At 46.8% G+C, this 23795-nt stretch overlaps 2 protein-coding genes across 9 annotated transcripts in view; one reads left to right on the top strand and one right to left on the bottom strand.

Annotated features, from left to right (window-relative positions):
* The window catches only part of TP53I11 (tumor protein p53 inducible protein 11), a 24782-nt gene extending 16932 nt beyond the window's left edge, over positions 1 to 7850 (top strand). For all 5 annotated transcript variants that reach the window (XM_071427571.1, XM_071427569.1, XM_071427573.1 and 2 more), the window contains exons 2-7: positions 423 to 792; positions 1325 to 1383; positions 1935 to 1983; positions 2416 to 2512; positions 3051 to 3152; positions 4070 to 7850. In XM_071427571.1, the coding sequence (XP_071283672.1) occupies positions 664 to 792; positions 1325 to 1383; positions 1935 to 1983; positions 2416 to 2512; positions 3051 to 3152; positions 4070 to 4203 (570 nt within the window). In that variant the 5' untranslated portion in view covers positions 423 to 663 and the 3' untranslated portion in view covers positions 4204 to 7850. The remainder of the gene's footprint in view (positions 1 to 422; positions 793 to 1324; positions 1384 to 1934; positions 1984 to 2415; positions 2513 to 3050; positions 3153 to 4069) is intronic.
* The window catches only part of TSPAN18 (tetraspanin 18), a 123086-nt gene continuing 107122 nt past the window's right edge, over positions 7832 to 23795 (bottom strand). For all 4 annotated transcript variants that reach the window (XM_071427567.1, XM_071427565.1, XM_071427566.1 and 1 more), the window contains exons 6-10: positions 22378 to 22452; positions 16656 to 16754; positions 15256 to 15435; positions 12360 to 12443; positions 7832 to 11417 (exon numbers count right to left, since the gene is read on the bottom strand). In XM_071427567.1, coding sequence (XP_071283668.1) covers positions 11370 to 11417; positions 12360 to 12443; positions 15256 to 15435; positions 16656 to 16754; positions 22378 to 22452 — 486 coding nt within the window. In that variant the 3' untranslated portion in view covers positions 7832 to 11369. The remainder of the gene's footprint in view (positions 11418 to 12359; positions 12444 to 15255; positions 15436 to 16655; positions 16755 to 22377; positions 22453 to 23795) is intronic.

Consider the following 23795-nt stretch of genomic DNA (forward strand, 5'->3'; position numbering starts at 1 on the left):
AATTTCCATCATTTCCCTGAAAGCAAAGTGAGTATCTTCAGGGAAAATCATGCCTCTGGCTTCTTCTGCTCAGGGGCCAATATGTTGTTCTGGCACGGCCTGGGGGCTGCAGCATGTGAGTGGGGGGACACACAAATAAGTAACTGATACTTGTTTGGGGGTTTGACCTGAAATGGCAGCTGAAGAATGTGATGTATTGAATGGAAAAAGGAAAAAGGCCAAGAATTACTTAATGATTTTAATTCCCCTAGTCTGAGACACACTTAATTCCCCTAATCTGAAAAACAGCAAAGAGGTTCTATTGGGCACTGCCTCTTGCTGGGATAGACAAGATTATGGTTTGTAGGTCAAAAGCATTTCTAACTAAATGTCCATGCTAAAGCCGCTCTGCTCTGAGTTTTTTCTTTCCCCTCCCATGGCAGATCCTGGAGACAGCAGGATCATTCTGAGATGAGCCACCTATAACTAGGGCCGGCCTCGTTTGCCAGGGCTCCCTGCCCCGCGAGGATGAGGATCCATCTGCCAGCCTAACAGGAGGACCTTGTGGCGGCGGTTGTTTTATTTTCCCCAAACGTTGTGAAATTTCATGTGACAGTGCCAGCCGCTTCCTGCAGCCTCCCTGTGCCCCCGGCAGCCAAGGGCTGGTGGGGCAGGGCCAGCACCATGGCGGCGAAGCAGCCCCCGCCGCTGATGAAGAAGCACAGCCAGACCGACCTGGTGAGCAGGCTGAAGACACGCAAGATCCTGGGCGTCGGCGGGGAGGATGACGACGGCGAGGTCCATCGCTCTAAGGTGAGGCCAGCAGAGAGGGAAGCCCATGTGCACTAATGGTGGAAAAGGGACCTTCTGCTGGGCAAACCAGGGTTTGCCCATCCATGTGGTTTGGGTAGTTACAGCCAGGCATTGTGAGCATGTTCACATGAACAGCTCTGGGCAGTGTGCACATGACAGCAGGACAGATACTGTAACACCCTGAGGGCTCTCCAGGAGCCTGTGCTCCATCAGGAGCATGCAGGTGATGTGTGTGAGGAGTGAGTTCCCCTCTTCCATAGGTAAGAGGAAACAGGAGTTAGTGTTGACCCTTCCTCAGCTGCATGCTGCAGGTGCTGATCCCAGTAAGGGAGCATAGAGGCTGCAGCTCCTCATGGAAATCAAGCGGGTGTTGGGACCAACAAGTCACAACTGAATCCTTTGTCTTCCTCCTCTTTCCAGCCTTCTGAGATAAACTCCCACATGGGATTAGATATGTGGTTTTGGGCTGCTGAGCACTGCCTAAAGACTGGGGAAGGATCTGCTTAGCTTGTGCCTTTCATTTGAATTTCAGATTAGCCAAGTACTGGGAAATGAAATCAAGTTTGCAGTCCGGGAACCACTGGGACTCAGGTAAGGTACTGGATCACCTTGGAGCTAGGTCATCTGAGGCCCCTTGGCCACAGCATCCCTGCCAGCTCTGGTTTCTGACACCAACTCTGCTGCTGTGCCAGCATCACTGCTCCCTGCAGGGGCTTCTTGCAAGCTGTGGAACTAGACTAGCTCTGCAGTCTTCCCCCCATTAATGAGCCTGAGGCCCTCAAGTTCTTGTCTCATTGCATGTGCAGAGAACTACAAGGGCTGTGTGGGGCCGAAGGAGCTCCTGTTCTACTGTGTGATAGAGTGGTGTGTCCTGTGGGGACCCTGCTCTGCACCATCCTCTTGGCAGGGTCACTTCTCTCCTTTGCTTGGGTGTGAAGGAGGAGGCTGGTCTGCATGTTGAGGCTGAAGCTAGCGGGATGTGGAAAGCTGAGTCCTTCCATGGGACGTTTCTGGCTGTCTTGCTTGTGCATAGGGGAAGGATAAAGGGGGAATGAGCAGGCAGCCAGAAATGCTTTGTGAAGTATGAGTGATGGGGTCACCTCCAAGCTCATGCTGGGTTCTCTGTCTTCCCTCTCATGCAGGGTCTGGCAGCTTGTTTCCGCCATCATGTTTTCCGGGGTTGCTGTCATGGTGAGTGAGGGACGTGGTCCTGGCAAGAGCCAGCTCCTGACTGCTAAAGGGGTGCCCCAGCATGGCCCTTCAGTCCCTGGCATTTCTGTTCCTCCCCTGCCTCCAGCAGCTCCTACCGCTTTCTCCTGCAAGGCCTTTGCCCTCGCCGTGTCTCAGTAACGGGCTTTGCCAACAGTGTCCTTGCCAGTTTGTTCCCATTGCAAGTCTGTTTTCATTAGAAGGGCCCATAAACCAAGGAATGGCAGCCTTGGTCACAAAAACCAGCCATGCAGCCGATAGTTGACATGGTGATATTTCTGCGCCTCCTTAATTGCCAGTTTCCTGGCCAGCGGCTCCAATCCCCCAAGGGCCTGATGCTGGAGCGCTGCTGCCTAAGAGGACGTGTTTCGGTGGCCAGTTCAGGTTGCTGAGCTTCTCTCTCACCTCTGCCAGGCCCTCGCTTTCCCTGACCAGCTCTTCGATGCCATCTTTGAGGAGGAATCGGTGAGCAGCAAGACTCCCATCCGGCTCTATGGTGGAGCCCTCCTCAGTGAGTGCCGTACCACTGTACTGGGGATGCCGCTGCCCGACAGAGTAAGGGGACAGGTGGCCAAAACGGCAGCAGGTGACAAAGTCCGTGCCCAGCCGGACACCTGCTGCAGCTGGAGAGCAGAACATCTGCTGTTAGCAAAGGAATTGCTGAGGGGTACTTTGAAAAGCTTGGCTACTGCTGCTTTTTCCTAGCAGGGATTCAGTTGTGCTGCAGGAAGGGCTGTGCATGCTCCGAATCCCTGGGGAATCACCCCATGTACCCCAGCAAAGGGAGCCTGCAGGGGGGCCCGGGGAGGGGCGCTGGGCCGCAGCTGGGGCTCCACGGGAGCGGCAGGGGACATGGGAAGGCGGCGGCGGCCCGGGAAGGGCTCAGGAGAAGAGGGCGAAGGACAAGGAGGTGCGGGCAGCTGGAGATGCGGTGTGGGAAAGGAAAGGGGCCCGACCCGCGTCCTGCAGCGGCACCGCGCGGGGCGGGCGGGAAGCGCGGCCTGGCCGCTGTCCCGGCCCTCGGGCAGCGCGCCCCGCTGTGCCCGCAGGCATCGCGCTCATCATGTGGAACGCCCTGTACACCGCCGAGAAGGCCATCATCCGCTGGAGCCTGCTGGCCGAGGCCTGCTACTTCGCCGTGCAGTTCCTGGGTGAGTGCCCGCGGGCCGGCCGGGACGATGAGGAGGAGGAGGAGGGTGAGAAGACTCTGCGTGGTGGGAAGTGGGGATGGACGGTGGGTAGGGCAGTGGTGGAGCATGTTCCCTGCCAGCTGCTTGCCTCTTTTCTCCCCCATGGAATAGCCTCTGCCCTGAGCTGCTCCTTGAACATCACCCTCTGACAATTCATTAATTTTTCTCCCTGCAAATGTCCTGGGCTTCATAGCCAGCACAGGTCATTGCTGGAGCAGGCTCCCTAGATGCAGGGTCTAACAAGAAAAGATTTTAGCAACCTACACTAAAAAGGGGGATGTTTAGTGTTACCCAAACAGAGCATAGCATTTAGCTTGTTTCTAGGGAGCTTATCTATATTTAACAATAGAGGGGGTTCTTGTATGTGTGTCTCCGTAGCTCAGTGTGTAGCTGGTTTAGATACGAGCTATGTGTTCGTGGCCAGAAAAGAGAGGTGTTCAATAGAGGCAATGTGTGTGGACTGTGCATATTTTGTAGATGCTCCTAAAATTGAGAAATGTTTATCAGCACAGTTCAAGCCACAAAGCAAACTCAGGAGGATCTGACTCCCAGATTAACACCTGAGCATAATGGAAACTCACATCTGCTTGAGTGACTGTTTCAGGCTGCCTGAATGTTTGAAAGCAGGGTTTCTGTAAGGTAGAGCTCTGGGGTCCATGGCAAGCCTCAAGGCTGTGACAAGAAGCTAGTGAAGAGCCTCTGCCATGGGTTCACTGTGCATGTGAATGAGCCTGTGCTGAAAGCTCCTGCGCTTGCAAGGCTCAGCAGTTCCTGCCAAAGCTCTGCGTTAGAGGGCAGCAGAAAACAGCATTGTGCTATTTGTCTCCTTTTGGTTTAGCATCACCAACCTCTGCCTTGTCTCTCTCCTTCTTTTCTAGTTACCACTGTCTCCCTGGTTGAGAGTAGCCGGATAGCCACAGGTGCCGTGCTCCTCCTGGTCAGCCGAGCCCTCTTCATCCTCATCAGCATTTATTATTATTACCAAGTTGGACGTCGTCCCAAGAAAGTCTAATTCCTGGGCTTTTTTGTTATGGGAAAGGTGGGAGGGGGGAGTTTGTGTCGGTAATTTTGCATTATAATTTTTTTTTTTTTTTTTTTTTTTTTTTTTTTTTTGGTTTTTTTGTTGTTTTTTTTTGTTAGTCCCTTTTGGTTTTAAAGTAGTTTCTTTCTTTACCGGCATGAATCAGTGTGTAACCCAGTGCTGGTGGCATTGACAGGTGAAATGGGGGGAGCAACATCAGTGGGACCCCCCAGCCCCTCTGCAGGAGGTGAGGAACAGTGGGGAGGAAGGCTCAGGGAAGTGTATGGGCCTGGCAGGCTCAGGGAAAAAAGCCAGTTTTCTAGGGGGTACTGGCTGATGGGATCACAGGCTCTGAACCCACTGGAACAAAGCACAAAATAAGGCCAGCATATTGAAACCAAATCCCTGAGGAGACAGGGCAGTAGGACAACCTACAAAGGATCTGGCTACTCTACTTGGTAAGCCTTGCACCTCCCCTGGTTTACAGCCCTTTCCCCTTTTAGCAAGTACTGACTGTCCAGGTAGCCAGGAGCTGGATGGGGTCAAGTTCAGTGCTTTGCAAACAGCTCTTCTTTCCTCTCTGCTAGAGGTGCATTTTTGTGTAGTTCATAGTTTTGCACCAGATGCTGTGTAGGGCTTGGCAGGAGATACAGCAAAACAAGAGGGAGAGCCCTCGTTGTTCCTTCTGCAGGGACAGCACTGGGAACAGTGGACCAACTTGAATTACAAGATGCGAGAAGTAAAGGAAGCTATTGGAAATAGCCCATTAAGCACAAAGACATCCCCTTGTTTGGGGTGTTTCACGAAGTTTCTAGGCTGGGGTCCTGTCCCCTTCACCCCAGAACACTTCCTACAGTTGAAGCTTTACTGATGGTAGTAGCAGTGGTGGGTGTGCAGTAGCTTTATCTGATGCTTTAGTTGAGCAGGAGCTGGAGTGCTGTTGTGGTTAGCACTGGTAAGAGCAGAGGACTGTAACAGTAAGAGCATCTGCACAGATGCTTGGGTCAGTGAATAGCCTCTTGATGTGGACTCTGGCTGTGGGAGATGCTGTTCCCACTCTGCTAATATCTGCATCGCGTCTCTTCTGACCTTGAGAAGAGAGGACCAAAGTTTGTAGCATTAAGATATTTAATATTTAACTGAGATGAAGAACAGCAAGGAGCGGAGCGTTGATGGCAAGGACAGACTGAATGTGCTTTAGTACTCACTAGCCAATTTCTCCAACATCTCCTGGGCTTGACAGCATTGCCTGCCCTGCTTCCTAGTGCTTTCCTTGTGGATTATTCCTGTCCACAGCTTGAGGCAGCATTTTTTATTCTCCATGGGACTAAAGCCAGAAGGTCTGTGTACAGGATATGGACTTGTTACTCATGCACTACTGTTGACTGGATCAAAGCACGCCCTGGAATATAGCTGATGTTCCAAAATCCCAGTAGAAAGATTTCTACACAAACAGGACTGCTTGTGTGAACAACAGTCCTCAAGCCACTGGTAAGACTGGGATCTACAGCTATTGCTGTTTAATATCTTAGTAGAGTTAGAAGAAGGTAGTGGGTAGTTATTGTATGTTGTGTTAGTGCTTTTGGCATTTAGAAGCAGCTGCATAAGCTTGGGACACTGTGTGCATTGTACTTACTGGCCATGCAAAATGTCTCACACATAAGAGTATTGGAAATTGTTAAATCAGGAAACATCACAACTGTAACTTAGTTTTTTGCTTAATAAGTAAATCAAATGGAGAGGCAACATCCAACAGCAGGCTAAACTCTGGAGCCTCACAACAATACAAGCTTGTCAAGCTGCTTTCAGCACATCCAAAAATGATACTGAGCAAGTAAAACGTTTAATTAAGAGGAGTGTTCCTGTTCAGAGGGAAGAGTTGGGGTCTAAGAGGCAAACCTTTCCCTGTGAGGCAGATAATGATCAAATGCAGGCTGGAGAGGATCAGAAATTAGACCAAGTGGAGCAGCATGCACAGGAGCTGGAGCATGGCATGCTGTGGCTGTTGCTCTCCCCCTGTGCATCACCTGCATGGGCAGCTGCAATGGCCTCAGTGTGGCACTTTGGCTGTAGTTGTGGGTATAGGTACGTGAAGCTTGATTCTTTGTGTTTTGGGGTGTCACATGAATGTATACATAGACTGATGGTTGGTTTTTGGGGGGGTGGGAAATTATGTTTCTAGGACAGACAAGTAAAACCTACCACAGCAAAAGCAGTCTTACAGGAGAAGGAATTGGGGGGGTCTTCTTCATGCTGCCTCCCATCTGTGTTGGCCACAGGTCCCATGAACTTAGTTATGACTTGAGTCTGATTAGTGTACCTTAAAATGTCATCCCATAGGTGAGAGAAATGAGTTACTGCACTATGTGAGAGTAGTACTCCAAGGACTTCTTGATGGTTAGATCAGGTAGGAGGGTGGGGGAAGCTCTCCAGGGTAGCTTTAAATAAGATAAGATTAGATTAGATTTTTCTGGTTCCCTGATTAGCAGCTGCTTCTGCAAAACTTGGAACAGTCCTCCACTTCTAGGTTTGCTGGTCAATGGCTTTTCTTGCTCTAACATAGAGCAAAGCCTGGGGGAGTGGTCACTTAAAAGATTTCATGCTACTTGGTACCCAGTCCTGAAAGTGGAGACATGAAGTTGGATTGTTTTGATGCTTCTTTCTCCATCTTGGTATAAGTGGACCATGCAGAAAATACAGAGCTCTACACCTCCTCTACAACTAAGCTGTGGTTCCTGGCATGTCCCTTCTCAGCAGCAAAGTGCTGCAGGAGAAACATTGCCAGGCCCACTGGACTTGGTGAGTGTGTAGCAGGTGAGGCCTGGGAGGGAGTTAGGGTGGCTTGAGGATGGAGGCCAGGCAGAGCAGCTGCATCACTGCCAGAAACACCAGCTGCACCTGGTTGTCTTCACTCTGTTGTGGGTGGGGAGAAAGGGAGGAGGGTGCCACACCTTTGTGCAGAACTGTGTCCCCAAGGGTGGAAGTGCTGACATCACAGCTGCAGGTGGCAGTTCAGAACATAATTTGGGATTGAAAAGCCTGAGGTGTCACTTCAGGCTCGGCTATTGATCTACTGACAAAAAAACTCCATCTCCACAGGCCTCAGCTTCCTTATCTGTTACATTGTGAGAGAGTCTTGGACCGATGTCATCTCCCAAGGGAGACTGCAATTGAACTTCCTGCATTTGTACAATGCTGTGCAGGACTGGGGGTCTGTTCCCCAGAGAATTGTGCTCCAAACAGGCACAGGCCAGGACTTAAAGCTGACCCCCTTTCTCTGCCAGGGATGGACCCAAACCGTTGCATTCACAGAGCCCTCACTTTGGAGGGTGAAGAAAATTCATCGTTCACATAACTCCCTACATCATCTTATTTGCATCTAACCAATATTTGGCAAACTGGAGCTGGTGACATAGGAGAGGCTCTGTCTGTCCTAAGCTGGCCTCTTTTCTGGTCAAGGGTTTTTACTTGGGAGGGTGTGGGTGGGGGGTGGTGGTGCAGGGGAGAATGGGACACTTCAATTTATACCTCATTTTAGCTGCTGTAACTGAGTTTATTTCTCCTCTGGTAAGAAAGTGACTGTACTCTAACACCAAGCAAATAGTGAAAATTAAAGCTGTTTCACTTCACTGTCACAATATCTTTCTTTTATTTTTTGGGTTTTTTTTAAGAAATGCACACAAAAACCGTGCAGAGAGTGCTTCAGGCTTGTGTTCTGGTTTATATTACCAAAAAAAATTTCCTTTCAATATAAAAAAGCATTACAGTAGGGAATACAGGATAAATTAGCTCCACTATCTAATAAAAAGAACATTTACATTTTTTTAAAATATATTTCAAACATTATTTCACACGCAGCCCTTTTCCCAGGCATTTGTGACAGTCATTGGAGCATTAAATAGCAACCAGGAGGCAGAGATGCTGAGAGGGGCTGGGGGCTGGCCCAGGCTGGTCTCTACTACTCCCTCCAAGGTGCTTGGGCCATGGTCACAGTGCTACAGCAAAGGAGACGACAACTCCTTCTGCTCTCCAGCCTGCCCAGAGTTCTCCAGCCAGCAGTGACTTCAACTTGACCCTCTGCCCCCAAAATACTCACCAGAGCTGTTAAAAACAAATACAAAAATACAACTGCTTCTCCTGCCTACAGTTCTGAAAACTACTGTACCACAGAGAGGACAGCCACGAAACCAAGGGACAAAACCAACAAATTTACATGCTTTGCCATACAGTGGGAGTCTGCTTTCTGGGCTTGCTTGTTCATTAAATTCCCCCAAGGAAATTCCTTCTGCATGTTACCAACTGCTAAAGATCCCCTCAGACTTGCACATATCTTTAGAGCTATCTCCAGTTCTTGTTTGGAATTGCTGCCTGGCCTTTTATGCTGTGTTCCCAGTGGCACATGAGCCATCCTGCAGAGAGGATTTGAAGTCGTCACACAGCAAAGAGCAGTGGGGGATCAGAAAAGGTAGAAGAGGAGAAACAGCTGTGCACAGCCCAGAATAACAGATGAAGAAGAGATCCTTTTGAAGATACAGGGGACTACCATTAGGGAGAGAGGGAAAGCAAGAAAGCTAAAAACAGACAAAGCAATGAGTACAGAATTAGGAAAGCCAAAGAGAAACAAGCCAGCCAAGATCATACTTCAGGCATGTATATTTAGTACTTAGTGCTCTGGCTGCTTTGGTCTGGTTCCCCCAGCTCTAACAGGTTTTTTTCTCCATGCCACTGGTGGCAGAAAAGGCTTTAAGGCTTTTTTCCCCTTCAGCCACCCACCAAATTAAGGATATTTGCCAGCCAGGCTCTGACCTGAGAACTCTCCATAATAAACTGAAGGGAAAGGAAAAACTGGAGACTGGGGGAGGCAGTTCTGCTTCTTTCGATCACCTCCAGCCAAATTACCAACTCTGCTGACAGTTTTGTTTCTTCCCTGGGAATTGCTGTCCCAGAACAGTCACTGACACCAGCTCCTGAGGCAGAAGGAGAACAGATAAGCTTGCTTTCTGCTCAGCCCATTCTCTACAAGACTGGTAGATGGAACAGATTTTTCTTATCTTAAGTGCAGCACCTGCTGTCCAGGACAAATACGGCTGGGTTTTGGCTAACACAACTGTTTTTCTTTATTAAACAACAGACCAGAGATTAATGCTAAAATGCCTCATTACAAGGAGGTCCAGAGGGAAATAGTTCTGAACAGATTTCCAGAAAGTTTAATGTAACATCTGATGCTGCTCAGCAGCCCTGGCAACATATTTTGTTGCTCGAATATGCTGACTGCAGCATGGGGGGGGCTGCAGCTCTACCTGCCCAGCCCTCTCTTGCCATTGAATAAATTGTTCTCAAATGAAGCTTGGAAAAGCTCCTAATGCCTCCTTCCTGTTCCCTAGTATCCTGATTCCCCAACCAAGATACTTAGCCATAATGTTTGTCTGTTGTGATCCCAGCTTTCTGCTGCTTTCCTTCCTTGCCTGTAGTCTGTGCAGTGCCACCGGGAGAGCTCAAGGGACACAGCCCCAGGGATCTAAGGCAACAGCCAGAGGATGAACGTGCTGCTGCTGCAAAACCTGGGCACAAAGTTTAATGCTCTGCTCCTTCCTTGCCAGAGATTACAGCTTTCAGAGGAGCTGGCTTGAGCCTATATAAAAGTGCTCCCATAATCTGAGCCTATAAAATCTGTAAAAAGACCTAATCTAAACAAGAAACCACATCCCCTTCTGTCATTCCCCAGGTAAAATGAGTTTGGGGTCAGGGAGTAAGTGACCAGATGAACAGTTAAGGCAACATGGATTGATGATTCCAGATGAGAAACCAGTCACCTGTCCAAGTCAATATCCATGACCATAGCAGCAGCTGGAGCAGTGTGGCTGCACACAGGATGTTCTTGGATCCTGCCTGGGGTCTCCGTACTAGAGCTTAATCTCTGACCAAGGTCCAGTCCCAGCCATCTTTCTCAGGTTCACTTCCAAATGATTGAGCAGGTGACGTGTTAATTAAATACCAAACTATCTCAAGGGAGGAAACACTATCAACTAAAACAATTCTGACTGGATTACTTTCATCATGAGCCGATGGGAGAATCTCAGGGGAAATTCTCTGAACAGAAATGATTCCACCAGACTAGTCCAGGAAAACAGCATGGGAGTGGTTGACAAACTTCAGCCTCTTCAATCCAGCACCATGTCTGGACCTCCCCTTAAGGCTGGAAAAGCATGCAGGAACCACTGCAAATATTTATGCTAACAGAGCACCACAAACCATTTTTTTGCAAGTATCAGAGGAAACGCAAAGGCTGACAAGATTTACACAGTATATCCTCCCTTCTCAGGAAAGCAACAGTATCAATGATGCTTGACCAGAGCCATTCTTTTCCCCAGGAGATGGGAACATAGCAGGGAACCATTTGGTCTCTTTCACAACAGTGAACAATAAATCTTAGTAAAAACAGAAAGGTAGGCACCAAACTCTCGACCCTCAGGCAGCCTTAGCTGAGTCCAATTGCTAAGTTAAATCATGCTGCCCCTGCTTGGAGTTCCAGAGAAAAGCCAGTGTCACTGAAGTGCTTGACATCTCTGACAAGTTTCACATGATAGGGGCAATGCTTCCACTGAAGAATGAGTGTTTTCATCCTGTGGCTGGGAATTAAAGCCAGAATCATGCAAATGTTGACTACACCTGCTTAGACAAGCCACCACTGCTTGTTTCAAACCCACCTGGACAGTCAAGCCAACCTGTTGCCTTATGCAGCCCCTGCATGTCTGTTCTTGGGTCCTTTGTTGTCTAAAACACGATGAAGTGGTGAATGTAGGCTCAGCCTGGTGTGAGAGGCAGCTGTGCTGCTCCTCCCTCACCCCCCCCAGCTCCATCCATCTCTAGTGCAATCGGTGGCTCTCGGCTCCTACTCCACGGTTGCTGCGGGTGGCTCTGGGCAAGGGTCCGGTGTACAGTGTAGTGCACATCACCTCAAAGTTCCAGCCCCTGAAGTACAATCCTTTTGGTCATTCATATATTACAACCCTCTTTTTTTCTTTTTATTTTTTTCTCCCTGTCCCATTTTGTTAAGAAAAAATAAAGTTTTTTTTGGCGTTTTCAGGTTTTGTTTCTTCAGATTTTCCTTCTTTCTTCTGAGCATGTGGGGAACGTGGTGGTTCATGGGCCACTTCTTACTGGATCCCTCGAAACAGACACATAGCGAAGATCATGGCAAACAGCTGGGAAGAGGACGGGGAAGAAGAGGGCAGAAACAAAACAGAGAACCATAAATGTCAGATGCATCTTCCAGAAGATCAGCAAAGCCCTCCCTGGCCCTGAGACGACCCCCACTGCTTCCTCCTACCTGGCAGTCAGTGATGCAGAGAGGGGGACCCTTACCACCCACGGGAGGCTGTGGCAAAACTCCTCTGCCCCTCCCTGCCCCCCAAACTGTTAGTGGCTACAGCAGCAGCCTGACTTCATTCCCAAACTGCCCTTGGTGCCACAGGGGTGCAGGATTCACAGTCCCTGCTCTGCACATCTCTGCTACTGCCTGGCACGGGCACAGCACAGCCTTTGTGGGAGGCCGCTGCGCCTCTGCCCAGATCTCCTTAGCACAAGATAGGGGGGTTTTAAAGTACCCAGCCTTTCCCTGCAATGCCACAGGGACATAATTTCTGGGCTAAAGCCACGTCTGGTGGATGTCTGTTCCTCAGAGACATCATTAAAGAAGTGGGTACTAACGCAGGACAATGAAAGTGCTCTGGAGCCCATCTTTTCAGTCTCTAAACAGGTTTTAAAGCACAGGCAGGGTTTGAGCACATTAACCAAGTGACAGAGTAGTCAGCTGGCTGGGGCACTGTGGCAGTGGGAGCAGTGACTGTGCAGGGCCCTGTGGAGAGTGGCGGATCCCCAAAGCCTCTATGGCCAGCGTGGCAGGGCACAAGCTCTGTGCAGGCCCAGCACGAGGTGGCACTGCAGGCGTGTGGCACCAGTTATTTCCCTGCCCTTTGTGTCAAAGGCTCAAGGAGCCTCTTTCCAGGCAATTAAACCCACAAGCTGATAGCCTGCTTGCACTTTGCCAGAGCAGCTTTCCCTGGCGAGAGGGAGCAGCTGCCTGTTTGCCTTGCTGCTGGCACCTTACTGACGCTGCTTTGTTCCAGTCACACAACAGTCAGTACCTCAACAGCCAGCACTCCGATGGCAAGAGCTCCTGCCAGGTACACATACGTCTCAAAGGAGTTCAGGATCACAGTGTAGCAGCCCTAGGGAAGACAAAACATGGTGAGATACACCTGAGCAGCACATTATGGTGTTCTCACAGCAGAGCCCTTGCCAGGACACGAGGTGCTCTCAGACCAGGCACCACCAGCACGGCCCCTCTCACCACCTCACCCAGCCCCACGGCACAGGAGGCAGAGGTCCAGGGGACAGTGCAGGGGAAGAGGAAGGTGTTGCTGTAGTGTGCTGGGAGTGGTTCACACCCCTCACTGACCATGAGGAACTGTGAGTTCCTGCAGGCCAGAGAGGAGCAGCACAGAGAGGAACTCCCTCTGCAAAGGGCAGAGACTAAGCACAGAGGGAAGGACACTCACTGCAGGTGACAGACATCCCAGACTGGCCAGAGAAAAGGATGATTTATTTAAAGCCGAGCAGGAAATTCTTGATTCATCTCTCACAGCCAGCAACTCTTTACCAACCCAGGACCTTATCTCTATGTTTCCCCCCAGAGAGGCTGGCTGAACACCTGTTGATCTTGCTATAGAAGAAGAATTTCATTAGGAACTCAGGGCCATGCACTATGGCAATTATTCCATTTATGAAGCATAGCCACCATCACCCTTAATTAAATTTATGGTTGCTAATACAATTAACAGCAGGTAGATCTTCTTGCAAAGTTTTCAGGATATTTCTGGAAATCATCAGCTTACCCTGGCCTCAGTTTTCCCAGCCTAAAATTTCAACCCAGTGGGAAATTTCTGCAAACATAAAGGAAAAAAAATCTGCAAACATAAAGAGAAAAGCAGATTGGAGTTTGTCCAATATGAAAAGCAGATTCCTCTCCACTGAGAATATACTTCACGCATAATACATTTTAATCCTATCTATACTGCTAGGATATTTCAATCACCTGGTTTTTTCCCTTCCACCAAAGTCTTGGAACTGCAAAGACAGCACAATAGTTATGTACCTGTGTCCATGCCACACCCTGCTCACAGAGAGTGAGGCACAACTGGTGAACAGTGATGGAGGGCATGGAGAAGATCCATTCATGAGGCCACCCCAGGGAACCCAGACTGCTGGGGCAGTAACTGAGCTGTTAAAACCATGCTCTTCTCAACATGAGACCACTCAGCATCAGCTTTCTTCCATCCATGTTTCAGCCAAATCTTCACAGAAAAGCACCCAGCTCAGCAACAAATATTTGTGTGCTTGCCAGACCTCCAACCTTAACCCAGCCTTCAGCATGCTCTGCTCAGCTGGCTACAAACAGGAGTAAGCACAAAAGTGTCAGCACTGTCCTACCAGCATGGTGGCTCAAGAGCTTGACTTTGCTCCAGCAATGCCTCAATTCAGCTCTCAGTTGCTTGGGATTGTCTCTCCTGTTTTGCAAAGTGCACCACTCTGTGCTGGATGACACCAGCTGTGTACACAGCTTCTTCCACCAACACTCTGGTGACATGGGCTTGCAGGAAGCCTTCCCTTTCAATGGAAGTGGTAAGCTTCAGCATTACCACTCAGGGAAAACTTTAACCCCCTTTCTCACAATGCATGTCTCTTTCCCTCCCTGCTGTCTGTCATCTCTCTCCTCCCCATCTATTCCCAGCAATCAGGCCTGGCAGAAGCAGCATGGTGCTGTCTGCTATGATCTCTCACCCAGAGTGCCTTTGCCAACCTTTTCCAGCTGCCAGTCAGGGAGCAGTTCACATGCTGCTTCCAAAATCCTTTCCTCTCTTTCTCAATCTGCTCTTAAGTGCTGAAAAGAGGACCACTCCCTAGTCTGGAGGGAGAAGGAGGCCTGTACATATGGTCAGTACAGAGCTCATTTGGTTTAACTAATGCTGAGGTGAACACAATCAGGAACTTTGCTGGAAAGTTTCTTAAACATCACCTCTTGGTGACATTGGAAGGAAACTCAACCCTGCATCAATGGGATGAACTGCCTTGTCATAGTCCAGTATTGCAAAAAATCGCCAAATAGAGAGGCCTGGCAAAAGAATTATAGATTGGTACTATAGAATGGTTTGGGCTGGGCAGGACCTTAAAGATCACTTGGTTCCAACCCCTCTGCTACAGTCAAACCACTGCCACTAGACCAGGATGCTCAAAGCCCCATCCAACCTGGCTGTGAACATTTCTAATGATGAGGTATCCACAACTTGTTTTTCACCACTCTCAGAGTCAATAATTTCTTCTGTAATATCTAGACTAAAACTACACTCTTACAGTTTAAGGCAATTCCTCCTTGGCCTATCATTACATACTCTTGTAAAAAGTCTCTCCAGCTTTCTTGTAGGCTCCCTGCAGGTACTGGAAGACAGCTATATGAAATGCCCTTTTTCTGCAGTAAAGAGTAAAGAAGCAGAGAAATTCAGCTTTCCAAATTCTCTTCCTTAGAAAACAGACATGGTTTTCTGTGGCTTTTTAACCCTTGATATTTTGATTGTATATATTGATTAGGAGTCTTTGTGAACTAAATTGGAACCATTCCTGCAGCAAGAGCCAACTCCATCCCATCCTACCTGACCTGTGCTAGCTTGCTAATTAACTTCTCAGAGGTAGTTCTAACCTTCGTAAACACAACAGAACTCGATCTGAATTTCCACCTTGCCTCTCAATCCCTTAGGAAAATATTTGTATTTCTGATGATACAGCACAACATGGACTTAGCAGTGTATGCAATGAAAGGAGATTTTCAAAATCAGCCATATGCCATCACTTGAAAAGCTGTCAGCAGGAGTATAATTAGGATATGAGGTACAGTTAGGACCTGCCAGATTCACCAGCTACCCAAGACCACTACAGCCATCTCTGCCCACTGTGAAGCTCCTTCTTCTAGTGTTCAGCCTCCCTTACCTGCCGGTTCTGAAACCTCTCAATGCCTTCTAGACAAGCTTCCTTGTTGACAAACATCCCCTCCCGGCTCTGGAGCTCTCGCTGGCAGCAAGCCTCCGGTGTTGCCTTTTCCAAAGAAGAATATGGAAGGTGACGAATATCTTCAAAATCTTCTGGTCCATTCACTCCACAGCAGGCAAACTGGAGAGAGGCACAGAGAAGAAAGGAAAACAGAATTGACATTTTTCCCTCAAAGCAGACTTGAGAAATCTAATACCTATTCCTGTAGGGATCGAAGTTTTAGTCAAAGCAGGGACAAAACAGCTATTGCTTCCAAAGAAGTGGGTTGTGCTTATTCCTTGGAGCTTCTGTTTCATTGAAGCTCTATGAAGTCCCAGTGTTTCTATGTCATACTGTAGATTCTAAGGTGCTACTGGGAATATTGCTGCAAACTACACAGGGCTTTGGGGCATATCCAGAATGACTTGCTTGAGATTACCCAGCAGTACGACCCAGGCTCCCAACCACCCTTTCTCCCCATAGCTAATGGCCAGGATTGTTGCTGCTCAAAGGCACTGCTAGGTGATTTGAGTAAGGTCCCTCTTTAGGATTCCAGTCAGATGCTTTTTAAGAATTCAAGTCATACTCTGTCTCCTTTCAGTCAGCAAAAGGAAATGTCTTTATTAAAGTCCTGAATCAGCATGAAGGGCAGCAATCATCCTTTCCTTTTAAGATTAAAATTGACTTTTCATCTGCAGAAGCTGACATCCTGCTTTTCACTCCTGAAGGTATACACTGTGGGGTGTACAGAGCACTAACACATGTGTACACACACACACACACAGATTGAATTCCTTGTGGTAGGTAATAACAACTGCAGTTCCAATGACAGTCGACCTGCTGTAACCTGCCCAATTAGGGGTGTAATAGCAAAGTCAGTTTTGATAGCTAATATTTCTGTAGTGAAAATACATCATTAGGCACACTCCTGCCTAAGCTGCTGTTAACTACAAAACACAAGTTAATGCCAACTTTTGGTTGCTCTTGGGTGTAATTTCAAAGCAGTCTGCAAAGTGAAAGGCCCAGAGCAAATGCAGTGATACCCAGTTGCAGACACCTCCACTGCTCTCTGTGCCCAATATTTGAAAAGTGAGAGTACTCCAATGCCTCAGGCTTTGGCAAATCAGGTGACGCTGATGCAGTCACTAGGAGTGTCTCTCTCAGGACTGGCGGCAGCTCCATTTGAGAAAGACTGACTGCCAGCCAGTCTCACCTCCCTTCAACCACAAGCCCTGGTGCTAGGCTGGACATGACAGGATGGTTGAAGCAGGCTGACCCTGGGAGAGCTGAGGGTGTGGGCTGAGCAGTCTGTTGGTGGCCACTGACCACGGGCAAAATGGGACTGGCATGGTCTGACTCACTGTGATCATAACAGAGTTCCAGGTGGAAGAGAAGACATCTGTGTCGTTGTTCCTCTGGTAGTGCTTCTTCAGCTCCTTGGTGAAGAACTCTCTGGTCAGCTGAAATGCACAGACAGGTGGAAATGTAAAGGCTATTGCCAACACCTTTTCCAAACATTTCCCAAAGCTCCCTTCTGTGAATGATGAGCGTTCTTTGTTTTTTTGGGTTTGTTCTTTTTTTTTTGCAAACTTCAGAGAAGAAACATGTGAAAAGCCATTGGCTGAGCCATCTCTATGTAGAGGGTGAAGGGTACCCATTGAATACAACTGTCACTCATTAAAGTCAGGGACTAAACTATATCTGTACTTCTAAAATAATGTTTACACTTAAATGTTGGTTGGTTTTAGTTTTTCTTGGGGTTTTTTGTTGTTGCTGGTTTTTTTTTTAATTTTCAGCACTATTTGAAAGTATTTAATAAATTGAAACATGCCTGAACCAGATTTTAGAAAGACTGTCAAATCCACATCCAAACTGAATTTTCACTTGCTGTGTTTCATGAGGTCTGCAAGCAAAGCTTGATTTTCCCCTCCACTTTTCAGTCAAACCAGTTAACTTCCTACTAACAATAGGGGAACTGCTCTGGATTTACTTCAACATGTGAGAAAGCAGAATGATGCCTTAACATGAAACTTTATAGAAACTATAAAGTAAAAACAATTCATTAATAGGAACTAGTCATCTTATGAATCAGAAAAAAATGCTATTTGCTTGACAATGCTTTTGATTATCTAAACTAACCTGTATACATGAAGAAAAAAACCCTCTTTATATAATGTAAACATTTTTCCAAAAGTCAACAATATATATTATTGGAATTTCATTTACCCCTGTCTATATTTACAGTAAATGCAGATTTACAGATTAAATGCACAAACAATTTGTTCCAGAGTCTTCCTGAGAAGTTAGACACCTTGAAATTACATTTACTTGGGATGAGTCTCTGGAGGAATAGTGAATATACAATCCTAATAATCATGTTAAACTGAACATCCCAGTTCAGTCTTGTTGCCTTTCTGTCACTTCAGGACAAAAACTTCAAGAAATCCTCTTTCACATTCCCAATAGACCTGGACTTGTGTGGTCCCTTCTCCAAAATGTCTTGTGATTTGTGATCCACACAGACAAAATCTTCTGCCACTGCAAAAGCCACAGTGAAGGGGGCTGGACTTGGCTGGCTGCAGCGCTGCTGTGATGTTGCATATTTGTAGGATCAAGAATTAAGCTGCCTGAAAAATACCCTTTCTATTCCCCCCTGTTGTTCATACAGCACTGCTGACGCAGTAACAGAGACTGGTACAAGCTGGTTTCAGGTTCTTGATATGCAACGTGAAATATCTCACATACACATACATATGTATGAGCTCTATGGGTGGGCACAAAAGCACGAGCACAAAACTGTTTGTTTCATTTGTATTACAAAATGTAAGGACAAAAACCCCTGTAGCGACTTTTAAAAAGACCCTGGATATCACCTAATATTGACTTCTCTTTCACAAATACAAACAAAGGCCAAATGTAATTACTACATCAGTACTGGGTAAAACTTTGTCACAAATACTTGAATCATGCAATTAGCTCAATCTCACTACCTTTAATTAGTTATACCGTTTAATTCCTAAATTACTTTTTCAGCACAGATATTAACTAATTTTTTTGCTTTTGAAAATTAAAATACCAGAGGACATGGCATTTTTGGGAATTTGGTGCACTGAAGGAAGGTGAGGTTAGAAGATGCTGAAATATGTCCTCAGTGTTCTCCTTTCCTTCCCTTTCTCTGAGTACTTTATGCAGGCAGCACCCAACCCTGCAGACAGCAGCACATTTTTTTGATGCTCATCTGTTCCTGAAGCACACACTTTGAAACTGATATTACTGCTGGTAATAATCCCAGCTGGCTGCTTTTGTTGGGGTCTAAAACAAAAGAGTAATTTAAATATAAAGTGAAACCTTTATTTTGACAGCAGCAATCCTAGAGGAAATTGTTCAGAGTTTGTGTGTGATTTTTACAACACTTGGCCTAAAACAAAGCCTAGTGCTGGAAGAGTACACTTGCCAGGAAAATAACTGATTCCATTTTGTTGGTCTTAAACTGCTTATCCTGAGCATCTCAAGTTCAGAAGAATGGGGCCAAAAAGAAAAAAATTCCTGTTTTAAAAAATTGCTGACAAAGGAGGATGAAATAATACAGTCCTATTGCCATGCCCATGGCCCTGCAGCTGAAACAAGTACCGGCCCTGATGAGATCAGTGCACATTGGACTTCTATGGCAAGAACCATTTGGAAGGGAGCACAGGATCTACTGATAAAACTAGAGCTTCACACAGGCTTTGACAACACAGTGGTGGCAGCCACAGCCACGAACAATAAGGAGCTGTTCAGCTGTGTTTTGGGCGGGGCGCCTCCAGTGCAGCACATGCATGCCTACATTTACATGGCAGTGAATGAAGTGAGACTGCTTTGTCACACTGGTTCAAAAAATAGCTTTGCTGGGATTAGTGCAGCCAGATAAAAGGGGTTTAGAAAAAGGAGGGCATTTCTGCACAACACAGGCATGCTGGCCCTGCCCAGGAAGGTCACAGCCTCCTCATGCTGTGCTGTGCTCAAGGATACTGAGTGCTGTGCAAGGAGCTGCCTTCATGGTGCCTGCTTGGGGAACAGGACACACTCCTGCCCATCTACAACAGCCTGGAGAGTTCTGCTGGGTCTGGCACAGTACAGGGCATGGAGGTGCAGTCACCAGTGCTGCACTTCCCACTCCTACCATGCCTTCCATCTGAGACCCTTCTGTCTGCTCAGCTGAGGAAGGTTCACATTCTTTAGCTTTTGCCTTATGTCTGAGGACATAGAGGCCCTAGTGTCCAAGGTGGCTTTCTTATTAAGTGTTAGAACTGGGGCTAAAAACCCAAACTGGACTCTTCTGTTCCCTACCATCCTGCTTTCTTGCTTGCTAAGACAGTTCACTAAGAATCAAATACCCCTCCAAGGTTTTTCCCGTCCAGACCTCCCAATGGCATATAAAGAGCAATTCCTACTGCTCTTTCAGAGTCTCTCTGTAGTGTCCATGAAAGTCATTGTTTTATGGAGACTCTTCTAGATGATAAAGGGTTCTCCACCCCCAAAACCTCCTTTTCTAAGGAAGATAAACTCTGGTAATCACCTAGCTAATTAACAGTAGCCTTCTTCTTCAGAGACTGTTTTTAAATAGCTCTTTGGAAGTGCAGCTGGACTTGCAGATCACAGTAGTTCACCTTTGTGAACACCATCTTCACTTACCCCACCACCTTGCTCTGCTTCACTGACTCTTCCTCTCATGTCAAATCTCAGCAGAAAACATCTCTTTTCTCCCTTGTTTTTCTCTCTTGATTTCTCTCACTCCCTTAGCTGTTAATAATTTAACCCCATTTAGTGTCTGGGAGCTGGTTTGAGTGTAAAACTATACAAGAGAAAGCTGCACTGAACATTATCTGTAAAGCAGATAAAGTGTATCTTTTGTCTCATTTTACACACCCGGAGAGGCCACAGCCATAAGGACTGGTGCAGCAGCCATCACAGCATCCTGCTTGGTAAGCTTAGAAGAAATTTAAATTGGCTAAGTGTGCATTTGCCATCACACCAGCATGCCCTGAAAGTAATGTATTTCACAAGAAAGAAAAAAGCAAATCTGATCTTGACCTTAAATTGCTACTGTGAAGTATTCTTCCCACCATGGGATCAATGAAAGACCACCCCTGTACATCTGTGTAGCTCACTCTAACTCAGAGGTGGCAGCTAAATTGGCCACAAGTAGCTTCCAAGTCAGATGAGCTACAACCACAATATACAGCAACACCAAAACAAGGACTATTTTTTCCAGAAGAAACCTGAGGAGACAACAAACCACAGGAACTTTCAGATCAAGTTTGACTTCTGCATAGAGCCATCTCCAGCTATGCTGGGATCTGACGTTCTTCACTCCTTCTCATTTAATCCCTTCCTGTCAATCATTCTGACAGAGTGGGAAGCTGGTGCTACAAACAAGGAGACAAGCTCAAGAAAGATAGAAGTTTGTTCCCCTTCAAATCTTATCTCACAAAACACTGCCAGATGCCACAGAAGTCTAGAATAACCACTGTGACCTTATCTTGCAAGATAACATGGTCTTGCATGTCCCGTGGCTCCCATGGGAGTGGAAGGTACCAGTGCTTTGCCCAGAAGCAAGCTGTAAGGGAGGAGGACAATCAGAAGTGCAGTCACCACGCACCCAGGAGTCGCAGCAAGCCTGGGCAGTTTCTTGTACCTTTTACCAGTTTCCCACAGAGAAGGGGGGAGGTAGGAGCCATCAGCTGGGAGCTGCTTGCCCAGCCCCTGCTCCCCAGGGACTGTGTTCCATCTCTGTCACAAAGGAATTCTCTAAAAACTCCCAACAGCAGAGCTGTAATGACCACCAGACCCCCATACTGCAATATGTTTATAGGTGTTTCCATAAGGGCATGGTCTAAAAGCCTAAACTGGAATGGGGTACCCATTCTATGTGCAGAGTGCCATCTCTTCCCCACTGCCTTCAGATCTGAGGCAAAGACAAAAGACCACCAACTCATAAACAGAAGAGAGCCCTCTCACTACCTCCTCCCATGCCCATCCTACTATACAAATATCACACTCTCATGCTGTGAGCTTCCTAAGCTTTGATTCTTTTCTATCAAAAATGAATACAATTAGAAGCATATACTGCTCTAAGAAAATCATCATTATACATGGCCCTTCTTTGCTCCTGCCACATTTCTCTCACGCTCAGTACAGCAAATGTGCTGTATGTTCTCTTGCTACTGGCAGGGGCAAAATAAGCAAAATAAATACTAACAGTCACTAGGGACCACCTCTACCAGCCAATGTTTTTTCACAGCCATCATTCCAAGAAGGATGGACCTACTTCAGTCAGGCTCTCCTTTGCATACGTGTGAACATGAAAAAAAGTCCACAGACCTTTGCTGTTTAGAGAAAGAAATGAGACTGTGGTTACTACTACTGTAATAGAAGTTTACCACTAGCCCAGGGCAGGGATGATGGCCATATAACAATATTCATTGCAGAAGAATAGAGAAAGGCTACATCATATGAAGCTTTGGAGACAAGGACAAATCTAAGCAGGGCAATAAGTGGGGTGGGATTTGCTTAGGGCACGTCGGGGGGGATATCTTACAAGCAACATTGGTAGGAGTCTGGTGAGCAGCAGAACACGGAAGATCAAGAATTAATATGATTAGAAGATTCATAAGAGATTTTTTTGCACTGCAGAGCAAGCATCAGCTCTGTCTGGAAAACAGGAATTTTCAACAATTAATATTAAACCCATATTATATTGAAAAAGGAAAATAGTTGCTTTTAATTACAGTGTGACTTTATGATAAAACTTCTCTCTGATGGAATGTGCAGCTGGTTTGGCTGCAAGGGAGTCAGGAAGACTTTAAAAGGCTCTAAAAACTTCAGGGATAACTGTGTCGCCATAAACTCCCCATCCTGCACCACCAGGTTAGTTAGCATTCCCTGACATGCTGGCAGTTCTGCAGACAGGCTAGTAATGAACAAGGTTTGCTGATATTTGAAACAGCCACTCTACAGACAAATCAGCCACTGTCTAACACTCTGCTCCAGCTGTGTATAACCCCATTGGGGTCCAGAGATTGCCCACCATCAGGTACTTACATTTTCTCTGAATATAAAAGCCAGGATTGCAGCTGAAAGCTCCGCCAGGAAGATTAACAAAATAAACATGAAGAACTGGAAGAGAGAAGATAAAAACCACAAGCATAGCATTAAATGTCTGCAATGGGTAGTAGGAATACAGAGTTTTGCTAATCACCAAGAGATGGAAAAAATAACTGAGGAAACTTTTTTTTTCCCCCTGACAATTAAGAAACTGTATGAGCGAGTCACTTGAAGCACACACATTCCCTCTCTGACCTCATCACAGGACATGGGAGCTTGTGACACTTTTGCCTGCTTCTAATGAGTAAAAGTGTATAAGGTTACAGAACCCATAGCATCCCCTGATAAACCTGCACCAGGTTAAAACAGTAAAGCCTGCTTTGATGGAAAAGTTATATAATTGTGGACATGCTCACAGAAGTTAAGCTGTCCAGACACAAGTGCAGGTATCACATGTCAATGCACACACACACCCCTGATTGCAATACAAACAACACAGTTTTACTGTCATATAGTCACAGCTTATCTTGTGTGGAAGGAGGAAGTGGGATATACCCTCAAATATTTATACCTATGACCTAAAATGTACTGTTTTCATTTCAGGACAAAATTAGCCTTGGTTAATATCCCCCACACAATGGGGTTGCACTGAGTGAAGTACTAACCACACAGGACCTCTACAGAAAGTTGATAACACACCGCAATAATTTAATTTGGTTATGCAAGTATCATCCCTGTCTTGTATGGTATCCAAAGTGTGCATATTCACATCCTTAAGATAAGGGCATGCTGCAGGCTTGACAGAAAGCACAGCCTGCACATTAAAAGATAGTAAAAGGGAAACAGGCCTCCAGGTTGAAGTAAAACTCTTTACACTTATGTCATCACAATTTTACAAAAAGGGAAGGAAAGCAAAACAGAGAGGCACATGGCTGTCCAATCTAAGCTGGAACTATATTTCTTCCTGTTGCCTTTGCAACCTTCTGCTGCTTCAATTTAAAAGTTTGGGTTTCAGTCTTGCCAAGGGCACCTCGTTTAGGTGAGGTTACCAAGCCTGGGTGATCCACTGTACCTTCACCCCCCACCCCAGAGAAGTAAATCAGATGCACTTCAGAGGTCTCATTCCCAGAGAGGGGGACATGCTGCTGGGAGGGGGCTGTTCCTGGGACCTTGTCTACCCAGAACACTCAGGTACTGGGGAGTGTCTCCAGCCCAGGATGAGTGATGGGCCTCCTGTGGGCTTCCACTTCAGATTCTGCCTGTTCTTGTGGCCAGCTCTCAGTGACACTGATGCCTTGTGCTAATTTGATGCTGCTTCAATCATTACAAACCAGTAAAAAGAACAAACAGGGATGCGCCATTTAACATCCTTAAAACAATGAATGCTGATGCTGAGGAATAGCTATAGGAACAGA

This window comes from Agelaius tricolor, unplaced genomic scaffold (genome assembly GCF_023055355.1).
Source record: "Agelaius tricolor isolate 1412-34295 unplaced genomic scaffold, bAgeTri1.0.p SCAF_5, whole genome shotgun sequence".
Classification (NCBI taxonomy): domain Eukaryota; kingdom Metazoa; phylum Chordata; class Aves; order Passeriformes; family Icteridae; genus Agelaius; species Agelaius tricolor.